This window comes from Gymnoscopelus microlampas (assembly GCF_963454915.1).
Source record: "Gymnoscopelus microlampas genome assembly, chromosome: 7".
Classification (NCBI taxonomy): domain Eukaryota; kingdom Metazoa; phylum Chordata; class Actinopteri; order Myctophiformes; family Myctophidae; genus Gymnoscopelus; species Gymnoscopelus microlampas.
Genome location: NC_139944.1, coordinates 58,517,873 through 58,533,185, shown reverse-complemented (window position 1 = coordinate 58,533,185; position 15,313 = coordinate 58,517,873). Strand labels below are relative to the sequence as shown.

General features: G+C 42.5%; 1 protein-coding gene across 1 annotated transcript in view; it reads right to left on the bottom strand.

Annotated features, from left to right (window-relative positions):
* Positions 1 to 15,313, bottom strand: part of dnah9 (dynein, axonemal, heavy chain 9) — a gene marked incomplete at both ends in the record, with an annotated part of 202,183 nt that overhangs the window by 59,641 nt on the left and 127,229 nt on the right. The window contains 9 exons of the mRNA XM_084061956.1: positions 19 to 184; positions 946 to 1,153; positions 4,087 to 4,260; positions 7,764 to 7,938; positions 8,515 to 8,662; positions 8,786 to 8,894; positions 10,079 to 10,206; positions 10,299 to 10,509; positions 12,152 to 12,439. Of these exons, the coding sequence (XP_083918082.1) occupies positions 19 to 184; positions 946 to 1,153; positions 4,087 to 4,260; positions 7,764 to 7,938; positions 8,515 to 8,662; positions 8,786 to 8,894; positions 10,079 to 10,206; positions 10,299 to 10,509; positions 12,152 to 12,439 (1,607 nt within the window). The remainder of the gene's footprint in view (positions 1 to 18; positions 185 to 945; positions 1,154 to 4,086; positions 4,261 to 7,763; positions 7,939 to 8,514; positions 8,663 to 8,785; positions 8,895 to 10,078; positions 10,207 to 10,298; positions 10,510 to 12,151; positions 12,440 to 15,313) is intronic.

Genomic DNA, 15,313 nt, shown 5'->3' with positions numbered 1-15,313 from the left:
AGGTTAGGGTTAGTTTACCAGTGGCTGTAGTCCAGGTGTTGGCGTATGAGCGTGTGTGGTTGCACCGTGCCGTAAGCGTCCACCTCCGGCATGTTCATGTCGTCTATGAAATACACCAGCCTCCTGCTGCCTGGGGGGCCGTAGTTACGGCCCGCCTTCTTCTCCAGGGGGCGCTCCAACACCGCTGGGGTTAAAGGGAAGACATGAGGAAGATGTACAGTACGTACATTGTAAAGAGCCTGGTTCTTCACTTAAGCCTATTATGGTTATACAATGTGTCATAGCAGACATGTGTATTTAAATGTTTCACATTACCCTGCAGCATTTATTATTATTATTATTATAATAATTACCCTGCAGCATAGCAGACGTGGTGTAGTAGTAGTTTAATGTTATAATAAGTATAGTTATTACCTTGCAGCATAGCAGACGTGGTGTAGTAGTAGTTTAAATGTTATTTATTATAATAACATTTAAACTGCTAACTATCATATAAACTAGTTTAACAAATACAGGTCAAGAGACCCAAAACGCCAAAGCCACTTATCACTGATGGAGGTAAGATGCCTAAAACATGATCAACAGTCTGTGACGGGTCTGTGAGGCATGTGGAGTGAGCCAATCGCTGCCCAACTTCAGAGCTTTTGTCAATTATATAGTAATAAGTAGTAAGATTACCTTGCAGCATAGCAGACGTAGTGTAGTAGTAGTTTAATGTAATAATAAGTATAGTTATTACCTTGCAGCATATAGTTTAATGTAATAATAATTATAAACCTTGCAGCATAGAGGACGTGGTGTAGTAGTAGTTTAATGTAATAATAATTATAAACCTTGCAGCATAGCAGACGTGGTGTAGTAGTAGTTTAATGTAATAATAATTATAAACCTTGCAGCAGAGCAGACATGGTGTAGTAGTAGTTTAATGTAATAATAATTATAAACCTTGCAGCATAGAGGACGTGGTGTAGTAGTTGAAGGGGACATTCTTCATCATGTATTTGTCTTGGTCCAGTGATGACAGCTTGTCTTCCACCAGGACGGTCTTGCCCGTCCCCGCCCCGCCCACCAGCATAACGGGGCGGCGGCGCAGCAGGAGACGATCCATGAGGTATCGAACCCTGACCGTCTCTGTGGTGGGAACCATGCAGGCCTGAAGAGAGAGAGAGAGACATTAAGACTATGTGGTGGGAACCATGCAGGCCTGAAGAGAGAAAGAGAGAGAGAGAGAGAGAGAGAGAGAGAGAGAGAGACACAGAGACAGAGACAGAGACAGAGAGTACAGAGAGAGAGAGAGAGAGAGAGAGAGAGAGAGAGAGAGAGAGAGAGAGACAGAGACAGAGAGAGAGACAGAGACAGAGAGTACATACAGTATATATCAATTCAATTCAATTCAATGGGCTTTATTGGCATGAGAAAACATACGTTTACATTGCCAAAGCAAAAAGCACAATACAACAAGCAATACAATCAAAACAAAAAATGTACATTTGAAAGTCAGAATCTTCAATAGATCAATTTCTATGTACCAAGATCACTGGGTGCAGGTATAGTGCAGGAATATACACAATGATTAGTCTTTAGGGTGGTTGTGTTCCGTTCGATATCCTTCTCCTATCACAACAACTCACGAATCTTGCTGCTGTGTTTGCACATTGTTGTACTTCGCCCAGCAGATATGGGAGTTTTTTGTCATTGGTCATGTTTTCAAAATCTCTGTGTGTGGTTGTAATCTGTGGGAAGTATGTGTCTCTGATGTCTTGGTACAATGGACAGACGGTTAGGAAGTGTAGCTCGGTTTCCACTTCCTTTTGTGTGCAGTGGGTGCATAGTCTGTCTTCTCTCGGGATACAGGTCTGCCTGTGACGACCTTTCTCGATCGCAAGACTGTGCTCACTGAGTCTGTATCTAGTTAAGATTTTTCTTTGTTTTGGGTCGGTCACGGTGCTCAGGTATTCTGCCACTGCGTATTCTCTGTTTAGGGCCAGATAGCATTCTAGTTTACTCTGCTTTTGTGTTGCTTCTTTCCAATGTGTCAGGTAGTTTTCCTTTTGCTGTTTTATAATTTTGTTTGGTCCGATGGGTTTTCTATCTCGTGGCTCTGTTTGTGTTTGTGCCCGGAGTTCCATGGCCAGCTGGCTGAGGGGGCATCTCTCTAGAGTTTCGCTGTGTGTGAGTGCTTTGTTATGGAGTGCATCTAGGTCGCTTTCTTTTAGGTGGTTGTAGAACTTAAAGGGACATTTCACCCCTGGAAGAAACTGACCCAATGGTAATGAAGTTTAGGACTCAATTATTATTATTTTTGTGAATGATCTGTGTTTTGAGATATATAGTAATCTTCGAACATCTCGTGACGTTATTTACGTCACGAGATGTTACATCATTCCTTTCCGCACTACATGTTGTCTCGACGCGTCATGCAGCCAGCGGACAGCCCCCCACCCCCCTCCTGCCAGAGATTTTAGACACAACAGAACACAGAAAACAGCCCAAACTGCGCATTTGTTCGCGGACCTTTTGTTAAATTTGAAGAGTGACGCATTACTTTACCTGAGTTACATCTTCTGATAGTTGTACTTGAATGTTGACATGAAATAATAATCCTGTGTAGTGTTTCACAAGCGCAAGCGTGAAAGAATCCAAATACAACGTGGAGATGGTAAACAAACTGACTTCCAGTGTTGCCAGATATTGTGAAAGAAATAAGAAACCAGGTCTATGAAAACAAGCCCAAAAGAAGATAACTAAGCCAAGAGCACTTTAACATGGGATATTATATATTTGAAAAATGCCGATCTACAAGCTCACAACACGTTGCGATGTTACCCATTGTGAGCTTGTAGATCTGCTATTTTCCAAAAAATCTTGAGGGGAAAAAAGTGCAAAATGTGGAGTATTTTTTAATCGTTTAACAACACATATTTGGTTGGGGCTTCCTGGCACAAAATATAATTTCAGATCGGGGTCCGTGGAAAAATACATGAACATCTTTGAGAACCACTGGTTTAAACAACAATCAAAACATTTGGATACAAGCCCAAATATCAACTACATTTTAGAAAGAAGCCGCTTATAATAAGCAGACATGGCAACACTGCCATGCTGTTTCAACGTTGTTGTTGGAGATCCCACCCACACCGCACCTCCCCTGCCACAAGGAGGGGCAGTGCACCAAAAGCATTATGGTCCTTGTAGTAATAAGCAGTCCAGTCAAAACCTAGTCAAACACACAGATTTCATTATTTTTCTGGCCATAGGGTGCAAATTTTAAATTGTGCTACTGTTATCTACTACAAATACTATTACCATTGAGTGATTGCAGTTTCTTCCAGGGGTGAAATGCTCCTTTAAGTGCTCTCTTTTTTATTTTGATTATGAGTGGGTATCGTCCTAGTTCTGCCCTGCATGCATTATTTGGTGTTTTTCGCTGGGTACGGAGAATGGATTTGCAGAATTCTGTGTGTAGGGTCTCGGTTTGGTGTTTATCCCATTTTTCAAGGTCATGGTTTGCTAATGGTCCCCAGATCTCACAACCATAGAGGGAAATTGGTTCTATCACAGAGTCCAGTATTTTAAGCCAGGTTTTAATTGGGATGTCTATTTTGATGTTTCTTTTGATAGCATAGAATGCCCTTCTTGCCTTGTCTCTCAGGTCCTTTACAGCTTGGTTGTAGTTCCCTGTGCTGCTGATGTTTAGGCCAAGGTAGGTATAGTTTTTTGTTTGTTCTAGTGGGATCGTATTTAGGAAAAATTGATGGTTTTGGCAGCTGGATCTTTTTTGAAATATCATGATTTTAGTCTTAGTTAGGTTCGCTGTCAGGGCCCATGTCTGCGAGAATTTGTGTAGGAGATCAAGTTGCTGCTGTAGTCCTTCCTTGGTTGGAGACAGCAGCAGCAGGTCATCTGCGAAAAGTAAGCATTTGATTTCTGTGTTTGCCAAGGGGATGCCTGGAGCTGTAGACTGTTCTAACGTTTTTGCTAACTCGTTGATATATATGTTGAAGAGTGTTGGACTCAGGCTGCATCCCTGTCTAACTCCTCGGCTTTGGGGGAAAAAGTATATGTATATATATCATCAGTGTGTACCTGCAGTGGAAGGTCAGAGTCCATGGTAAAGGAGGGCAGGATGTTGCTCCAGGGTTCAAACCTCTTAGAGTCTGGATGGATGTAGAAGTCGAACACGGTTCCCTGAGACGGAAACTTGATGCTTTTGAACTCTGTCATCCACCATTTACTGAACTCTACCCTGTGGTCCACCAGCTACACACACACACACACACACACACACACACACACACACACACACACACACACACACACACACACACACACACACACACACACACACACACACACACACACACACACACAGATTTGAGTTAAAAATGCTTCAAAACCCTTTTCATATTATTCAAAAATCTCAATTTAGCAGATCTACAAGCTCACAGAGCTGCTATTTTTCAGCCAAATCATAAGATAATGGTTAACATGGTTAACCTTTGGTTTTATGCCCATATATGGAGCTCTCTGTATCGGTCAGTCCATGTCCCTTTTATGCCCATGTACAGATGTGCCATTTCAAAACTTCAAATGTCCTGCCATCGGCAAGACAGTACATTTTCCCAGGGCAATAAGAGGGACAAAGAAGGGCATTTAAAATGCTGAATTATTTTGATGATCACTGCTTTTATGATGCTAATTAATTTGAGCAACTGGTCAAGGACCTCTTCAAATCACCTTTCGCCTCATAATGAGTCTCACACCTTCTTCAACACACATTCTTTTGTTCTCATGTATATGGATGTCTGTTGAAGGGAAAAACGGGGGTGTGTAGTGACAACTTCTTTTCAGGGGCAAAACAGTGCATTTTTAAGGGCAGAACAGGGAGGAAAAAAATGCATTTTCAGGGCACTTTCAGGGAAAGAACAGTAACGTGTGAAGTTTTGAAGTGGCACATCTGTATGGAGATCCCTGATATCATCAGTATATGCCCATATATGGACACATCCCCTTTTGTGCCCATATATGGAGCTGACTGATTTGTTTGCTGATGCCATGACGACACATTGAGGTTAGAACAACACACTCCATATTTGGGGCGTAGCTGCATTGGGAACTCCTTATATGGTTATGGCTGAGTCATGGTGACAACGTGGTCCGCCAGCCTGCTGGTCCTCCCTTAAGACTAACTTAAAGGACGACTTCACCACTTTTGAACATATCTTCATATAGTAGGTCCTCACTAATGCTCATGATAAAATGATACCATTTTTAGCGGCGCTAGCCGCTCTATACCTTTAGGTATAGAGCGGATATTAGCCCTCTATACCTGGCTTTTGCGTCAACGTTCTGATTGGTCAGGCTCGCCAACGTTCTGATTGGTCAGGCTCGCCAAGGTTCTGATTGGTCAGGTCCGTCAACGTTCTGATTGGTCGGGCTCGCCAAGGTTCTGATTGGTCAGGTCCGTCAACGTTCTGATTGGTCAGAGCCGTCAACGTTCTGATTGGTCAGACCCGTCAACGTTCTGATTGGTCAGACCCATCAACGTTCTGATTGGTCAGACCCGTCAACGTTCTGATTGGTCAGACCCGTCAACAAATTGATTGGTCAAGCTTCACGTGACACATGGCTATAAACACATTATAAACACATATCTATGACAAAATATATCAAAGGCGCCGCTACCTTCACACAGGTGTGATTTTTTTCTACTTGGTCTGTGTCTCATAGGAGGGCTGTGGACAGTCCAGAAACCCGTCTACCAGTGACATCATCGTTAGGCAGGATTTTTTTTTCCAAAAAGACTACCATTTTTTATTCAGATTTTTATTAAGGTGAGAACAATGGGATCTATTATTGCATTGCAACTTTCCAGGAATACAAAGCCTGCAGTTTCTATTAGCTTGGATTCCCCATCGATGATGTCACTGGTAGACGGGTTTCTGAACTGTCTACAGCCCTCCTCTGAGACACAGACTGATTAGAAAAAAATGGTATCATTTTATCATGAGCATTAGTGAGGACCTATTATATGAAGATATGTTGAAAAGTGGTGAAGTCGTCCTTTAATATATATTTAAATGTATTGAAACATTTGTGGCACAGGATGCAATCCTCAACTCAACTCAATATCAATATTTCCTTTCAAATTGTGACATCACAATGTACTTACCCTTCAACCCCCCCCCCCCCCCCCCCACACACACACACACAAATGACTCCACAACTAACATACAATCCCACATATACATACAGTACACGCATAATTTCATATTTTACATTAAAATGTTCTTAATCTGTTGGTTAACCAGTCTATGAAGCCAGCCCTATAATTGTACAGACAGTCTTATGATGACCAGAATTTCTATTCTATAAAGTCTATTCTTGAAGGTATTGACTGAAGGAGCGTAGACCACTTCCTCTGGATGTCTGTTCCATGCTCTTACAGCTCCAAGAGTAAAGACATTCTTTCTCTTTTCAGAGTGACAGTTTAGTGGTAACAGTACTTGTCTCAGAAGTGAAGTCATATGTGAACAGGTTTACAGACCTCAATCATATCTCCTCTGTGTTTCCTATATACTAACGTTGGTAACTGTAAATGTCTTAAAGGAGCTACACCATGAATTTAAAAAATAATAATAATATTTGATATCATATTGTTTATGTCCCTCAAACGTTTTTCAAAAGGTTTGAGCCTAAATCAAGCCTCAGATATACTCTTTCCAACTAACTTCTCTCTGGCTTATAAAGCACTTTCACCTGCAATACCACATTGTCCTGTTTGGCACGGGGCGCTATGGAGCCAGTTTGTATGCATGTTATGTCCTGGTTCTGTGTGGAAAAAGTAAAAAAAAAAAATAAGAAAAAATTTAAAAAAAATTAAAAATGAAAAAAAAAATGTTTTTTTTTTTTTGGGATTTTTTTTTTTTGGTTAGAACTGAAAAACGGGAGGAATTGTTCCCAGACGTGACGTAGGGTGGGGGAACAAATCTGACGGACTGTTTTCAGACCAATTTACATAAAAACCACAGATAGCCTATGAAAGCCTGCATGCTCGAAGTCGGGTATTTGTTGGAACAGAAGAGAGGTGGGGGAGACCAAAAACACACAAAAATGAAAAAAAAGTTAAAATTCATGGTGTAGACCCTTTAACCTTCCTTCATAATGACAATTCTTTCAGACCTGGAATTCATTTAGTAGCCTTTCTCTGAACCTTCTCAATGTTCTCTATATATATGATTTTGTAAGGACACCAGACTGAGCTTTATAACATAGGACAGTGGTTCTCAAACTTTTTCATGTCAAGGACCCCCAAATTGACACTTATTAGCCCGCGGACCCCCCATTTGAAAAGATAAGCTAGGGACCCCAATAAGAGAAGGTTTATACGGCTTTCTAGCAGTGATTCTCAACCATTTTAATGTCAAGGACCCCCAGTTTGACATGTATTAGGGGTACGGACCCCCATTTCATGGCATTTATACCTCTGGGACCCGAATTTATATTATAAAATCAATGTTAATTTAACTCTGAGAGTGTACAAATGGAACCAAATGGACCCGTTAGGGTCCATTTGGTTCCATTTGTACACTCTCAGAGTTACAGAACCATAAGGGTCCATCTGGTTCCTATCCATCATTTAGCTGGGGACCCCCTGGAACCGCCGCAAGTACCCCTGGGGGTCCCCGGACCCCACTTTGAGAACCAATGACATAGGATGTCGTATGGTTACTTTTACGTCCGACACAGAACGACCTCCATACCTGGTCTTGGAACAGCGCTCCGCCAAACGCCCAGACGGCGGCGAACACAAAGTAGAGTTCGTAGAGCTCCTTGGAGCTGTCTGGAGGGGCGTGGTCCGGGGTCAGGAGACACTCCAACAGGTGACACAGCGTCTGGACCATGCTCTGCTCAGTCACCGGGATGATGCTCTTAAACCTGCAGTTTGTGTTTTATTCATCAGAATCAGGTTTATTGTCACGTCACTGGTTTACAAGGTAGAACACATCGCTCCCATCCCAACGTTATTTCCATAGAAAGAAGAGAGGGAGGAAGAAGAGGGGGAGGAAGAAGAGGGGGAGGAAGAAGAGAGGGAGGAAGAAGAGGGGGAGGAAGAAGAGGGGGAGGAAGAAGAGGGGGAGGAAGAAGAGGGAGGGGGGCAAGTGGGAAGGGAGATCAAACAAGAGAACCAACAAAAAAGCCAAACAAGTCATCTGCATATTTACACTAGTACCTGAGATTAAAATAATATGACTCAGGTGCCTGAGCATAGCAGCAATGTATACATGATATACTTATGATATATTCATTGATTATTGATGGTGTTGTTAAGTGTGGTGTGTTTTACCAAACCTACCTACAAATTGGACAAAATGTCCTTTTATTCTTAAAAAAAAAAAAGAAGCTGCTTTAAATCTTCTCAAACTGAAACTTCATCAAATAAAAGTGACGTTATAACGTTATAACAGTGAAAACATGGTAACTGGTAGGGCTCTAGTTAGTCGTTAAGGAGACCTTGATCTGAGGATGTCCAAGCACGGGGGGAGGTACTTGTCGAACAGAATGATCAGGTTGGCCTTCTCCGATTGGACCTCCCTGCTGTCAATCCAGCTGGACACGGGCGGGTTCCAGCCGAGGTCAGCCGGGTTTATGTACAGGATCCCTGGAGGGACAAACAACACAGTGTATGTACAGGATCCCTGGAGGGACAAACAACACAGTGTATGTACAGGATCCCTGGAGGGACAAACTGAACAGTCACCACACAGCAACAACATGGTTGTACCTGCTCTGGACACGGTAGCAGGCGTAGCGGTACGGAGGTGGCTGATCTCAAACAGAAGCCTCATGGTGGGGTTCAGAGGGATGCGCTCGTTGCTGGCCAGGGTCAGCACCTAACAGGTTAACAGGTACAGTTAATGATCACAGTGCACAGAGAGAGAGAGAGAGAGAGAGAGAGAGAGAGAGAGAGAGAGAGAGAGAGAGAGAGGAGCAGGTCTATCTTTATGTTAATGATCACAGTGCACAGAGAGAGAGAGAGAGAGAGAGAGAGAGAGAGAGAGAGAGAGAGAGAGAGAGAGAGAGAGAGAGAGAGAGAGAGAGAGAGGAGCAGGTCTATCTTTATGTTAATGATCACAGTGTACACAGAGAGAGAGAGAGAGAGAGAGAGAGAGAGAGAGAGAGAGAGAGAGAGAGAGAGAGAGAGAGGAGCAGGTCTATCTTTATGTTAATGATCACAGTGTACAGAGAGAGAGAGAGAGAGAGAGAGAGAGAGAGAGAGAGAGAGAGAGAGAGAGAGAGAGAGGAGCAGGTCTATCTTTATGTTAATGATCACAGTGTACAGAGAGAGAGAGAGAGAGAGAGAGAGAGAGAGAGAGAGAGAGAGGTAGATAAATGCAGACGATGCACAGAGGTGTGTCATCATGTGAGAAAGACAAGGTTTTAACTTCATTTAAATCAGCACAGTGTAACTAAGCACAGTGTAAGTTAACATCAATCAGTGGCATCAGCGCCATCTTCATAATCTTCATAATAGATAAATACACAATCAGGTTTTTTTTTTTAAAGTCGGGTTCGGGTCGAGCCTCGGGCCGGCCCAGCCGGGCCCAGTTAGGGCCGAGCCTTAATGTTCAGGCCCGTTGAGAACTCTACTCTGGGAGTGTTCAAATGGTTCCATTTGGTTCCATTTGAACACTCTCAGAGTTCCAGACCTGTTATGGTCATTCAGGGCTAGTTCTCTAAGGATAATTCCTTTTAACAGGTCGTTCATGAAAGTCCTTGCGGTCTTGTTTCCAATGAGAACCTGTGAGCAATTAGGGGTTAAGAGTCTTGCTCAGGGACAAATTTCATTTCATCGACACATATGCTGTCCTGGCCGGGAATCGTACCTGCGGCAACCAGGGCCTCTGGCTCCCTAGGCGGGATCACTAACCACTCAGCTATGGCCGCCCTCTATGTGTTTCTGGTCATATTACTGTCCACTCGTTTTGTCCGTGACAAAAATAGATTTTTGACAAAAATGTCCACCACAAGCCAGCATGGCGATGACCCCAGCTTTAAGTCTTTAAGTCTTCCTCACCTTGTTGTCGTCCATCACGGTGTTGAGGGACTCGATCCACATGGGGTCGATGTCTCCGTCCAGAACCATCCACTTGGGTCCACTGTGAGCCACGTTGGCCAGCTCACGCATTATCTTAGAGAACAGCCCTTTGGGAGGAAAAACACACAATGTTACGTTTAATGAGAATATATCGCTCTGGATCCTGGTTGATGACACAGGAAGGAAAGCAACCAATCACCGTCTTTCCATTCCCTGGTGGCCGGGTTGATGATCCCGAACAGCTGGTCGTTGGTGACGGCCTTGGGGTTGAGGTCGGTCCAGACGGGCCGGCGCTTCATGTTCTGGTAGGTTCTGTGGAGCGCCCGCATAACCTGGCTCTTGCCGGTGCCTGCATTACCCACCACGAACACCGAGTGGCGCACCGCCAGCAGCTCCTCTAGCTGCACCACCTGGTAGTAGGGGAAGAGTATTTTTCATTTACAAATTACCATCATATATTACATCCATGTTACGTCAGAACCCTAGGCGTATTTTAACTCGCTTTTTTACACAGCTTGGTTGGATGCTTGATTCTGATTGGTCAATCGTTGAATTCAGCGGTGTGTTATTTCTGAATAATGACCAATGAGCTTAATAACAGACCTCTGTCTAATCAAAGACTCAGAACACCTGCTCATATCAACCTGTCTAATTAAAGACTCAGAGCACCTGCTCATATCAACCTGTCTAATTAAAGACTCAGAACACCTGCTCATATCAACCTGTCTAATCAAAGACTCAGAACACCTGCTCATATCAACCTGTCTAATCAAAGACTCAGAACACCTGCTCATATCAACCTGTCTAATTAAAGACTCAGAGCACCTGCTCATATCAACCTGTCTAATTAAAGACTCAGAGCACCTGCTCATATCAACCTGTCTAATCAAAGACTCAGAGCACCTGCTCATATCAACCTGTCTAATTAAAGACTCAGAGAACCTGCTCATATCAACCTGTCTAATCAAAGACTCAGAGCACCTGCTCATATCAACCTGTCTAATTAAAGACTCAGAGCACCTGCTCATATCAACCTGTCTAATCAAAGACTCAGAGCACCTGCTCATATCAACCTGTCTAATCAAAGACTCAGAACACCTGCTCATATCAACCTGTCTAATTAAAGACTCAGAGCACCTGCTCATATCAGCCTGTCTAATTAAAGACTCAGAACACCTGCTCATATCAACCTGTCTAATTAAAGACTCAGAGCACCTGCTCATATCAACCTGTCTAATTAAAGACTCAGAACACCTGCTCATATCAACCTGTCTAATCAAAGACTCAGAACACCTGCTCATATCAACCTGTCTAATTAAAGACTCAGAGCACCTGCTCATATCAACCTGTCTAATTAAAGACTCAGAACACCTGCTCATATCAACCTGCGCTGCTTGATGTTATGCTGTATCCAACATGACAGCCATGTAAACAAACACATCATGTCATTTACAACTAAACGTTGCTCTCAAGAATGTTTTTAAAAACATTTGAATCAATAAATATACAATGCACCGAAAAGGACTTCCGACAGGAAGCTGTTTTCCGTTTTGTTACTGAAAAATCCACTCCAGTGATCCATAGCAGGATTTGTTCTCTCTGATTTCTAAAGCCTTTTCAACTGCAATGAAAAAAGAAATCTTTGCCTGCGGGTGTCGCTGTTGAGATTTTGACTGTCAATCATTGCCTCTGCTCCCCCCCGCCCCAAAAGGAATGGATAAGGGAGGGGAGGAGCGGAGCGGAGAGGGGCGGGATTAATAGACTGTGACATCAAAGTCCAGGGTTAGGGTCACAGATTACTTTTCAGCCTAATTATTCAGAAAACCCCAGACCACAGAAAATCCACTGAATGTTCAAAGTTCAGGTTCAGAGGTCATAAAACCCCCCCAAAAACATAAAAAATAAAAAAGTGCAAATGAATGTCATAGAACCTTTAAACTGAATACCGTAGCATCTATTGGCCATTTTAGAAATGTACTCGCTGTGAACTTGTAGATCTGCTATTTTTGAATAGCCAGGGTTTAAAATAATAAAGTGGATCAGGTTTCAGACCTTCAGTATAAAGTTGTCCTCTGCTTGCAGCTTCAGGTCCAGCACAGACTGCTTGACGTACGCCTCAAAGTCCATGTCTCTCTTCCTGGGGACGTCCAGGGCGGGGAACAGGTCTCCGATCAGCCCCATGAAGACGGGCATGTCGTCCGTGGCGATCTTGGGGACGTTGAAGTCTCTCAGAGCGCGCATCAGAACCTGGTCCTCCGCCCGGCCCGGGTCTCCTCTCTTCAACGAGCCCGCCACCACCAGGACCGACTTTATGGCCCGCAGACCCCAGTCATAGTGGTCCTAAAACAACAGACAAACAGTCATAAAACAACAGACAAACAGTCATAGTGGTCCTAAAACAACAGACAAACAGTCATAAAACAACAGATAAACAGTCATAAAACAACAGACAAACAGTCATAAAACAACAGACAAACAGTCATAAAACAACAGACAAACAGTCAGCAGTAGTAATAGTATTGTTATTATTATTATTATTATGTGCTCGGGTGGTGCAGTGGTCAAGTCTCCCCACTGGAGGTTGTGGGTTTGAATCCACCGCGGTGCATCCGGCTTTGTCGGGTGTCTATGTGAACACAATTGGCCCGTGTTGGGGCGAGGGGAGCCGGGCGGGGAGGAGGTCATTGTATATATTCAATGGCCTATTGCGGAAGCACAGTGAAACCCTCAGTGTTTAGCAACCATCAGGGGAAGCACAGTGAAACCCTCAGTGTTTAGCAACCATCAGGGGAAGCACAGTGAAACCCTCAGTGTTTAGCAACCATCAGGGGAAGCACAGTGAAACCCTCAGTGATTAACAACCATCAGATGAAGCACAGTGAAACCCTCAGTGATTAACAACCATCAGGGGAAGCACAGTGAAACCCTCTGTGATTAGCAACCATCAGGGGAAGCACAGTGAAACCCTCTGTGATTAGCAACCATCAGGGGAAGCACAGTGAAACCCTCTGTGATTAGCAACCATCAGGGGAAGCACAGTGAAACCCTCTGTGATTAGCAACCATCAGGGGAAGCACAGTGAAACCCTCAGTGTTTAGCAACCATCAGGGGAAGCACAGTGAAACCCTCTGTGATTAGCAACCATCAGGGGAAGCACAGTGAAACCCTCAGTGTTTAACAACCATCAGGGGAAGCACAGTGAAACCCTCAGTGATTAACAAGCATCAGGGGAAGCACAGTGAAACCCTCAGTGTTTAACAACCATCAGGGGAAGCACAGTGAAACCCTCAGTGATTAACAACCATCAGGGGAAGCACAGTGAAACCCTCTGTGATTAGCAACCATCAGGGGAAGCACAGTGAAACCCTCTGTGTTTAGCAACCATCAGGGGAAGCACAGTGAAACCCTCAGTGTTTAGCAACCATCAGGGGAAGCACAGTGAAACCCTCAGTGATTAACAACCATCAGATGAAGCACAGTGAAACCCTCAGTGATTAACAACCATCAGGGGAAGCACAGTGAAACCCTCTGTGATTAGCAACCATCAGGGGAAGCACAGTGAAACCCTCTGTGATTAGCAACCATCAGGGGAAGCACAGTGAAACCCTCAGTGTTTAGCAACCATCAGGGGAAGCACAGTGAAACCCTCAGTGATTAACAAGCATCAGGGGAAGCACAGTGAAACCCTCAGTGTTTAGCAACCATCAGGGGAAGCACAGTGAAACCCTCTGTGATTAGCAACCATCAGGGGAAGCACAGTGAAACCATCAGTGATTAACAACCATCAGGGGATCGATCATACTGGAGATAAATATTCTGTGACTAGTTGAAAAGGTAAGGAAAACCAAAAATCGCTGTCAGTCTGGGCTTTATTTATTTATTTACTCTGGCAGTGAATGAGTTAGAAATAATAATAACAGGACCAGGAGACCTGGTTCTGCCAGATCCAGAATAAGTTCCTAGTACGCAACACACCTACAAACTGTCTAACCCATGTATGGAGAAAAGAGGGACAGACCGAGGTCCCTTTTATGCCCATGTATGGACGAAAGGGGGACAGACAAAGCCTCATGTAGGCCGACCCCCTGGGTCTGGCAATAATGTTCATTTGTTTTAGTATTATTACCTGTTTAGACAGCAGCTCTTTACACAGTGATATTATTAATATAATATTACCTGTTTAGACAGTAGCTCTTTACACAGTGATATTATTAATATAATATTACCTGTTTAGACAGTAGCTCTTTACACAGTGATATTATTATTAATATAATATTACCTGTTTAGACAGCAGCTCTTTACACAGTGATATTATTATTAATATAATATTACCTGTTTAGACAGCAGCTCTTTACACAGTGATATTATTATTAATATAATATTACCTGTTTAGACAGTAGCTCTTTACACAGTGATATTATTAATATAATATTACCTGTTTAGACAGTAGCTCTTTACACAGTGATATTATTATTAATATAATATTACCTGTTTAGACAGTAGCTCTTTACACAGTGATATTATCATTAATATAATATTACCTGTTTAGACAGCAGCTCTTTACACAGTGATATTATTATTAATATAATATTACCTGTTTAGACAGTAGCTCTTTACACTGTGATATTATTATTAATATAATATTACCTGTTTAGACAGTAGCTCTTTACACAGTGATATTATTAATATAATATTACCTGTTTAGACAGTAGCTCTTTACACAGTGAAATTATTAATATAATATTACCTGTTTAGACAGTAGCTCTTTACACAGTGATTTTATTAATATAATATTACCTGTTTAGACAGCAGCTCTTTACACAGTGATATTATTATTAATATAATATTACCTGTTTAGACAGTAGCTCTTTACACAGTGATATTAATCTTAATATAATATTACCTGTTTAGACAGTAGCTCTTTACACACAGTGATATTATTATTAATATAATATTACCTGTTTAGACAGTAGCTCTTTACACACAGTGATATTATTATTAATATAATATTACCTGTTTAGACAGTAGCTCTTTACACACAGTGATATTATTATTAATATAATATTACCTGTTTAGACAGCAGCTCTTTACACACAGTGATATTATTATTAATATAATATAACCTGTTTAGACAGCAGCTCTTTACACAGTGATATTATTAATATAATATTACCTGTTTAGACAGTAGCTCTTTACACAGTGATATTATTAATA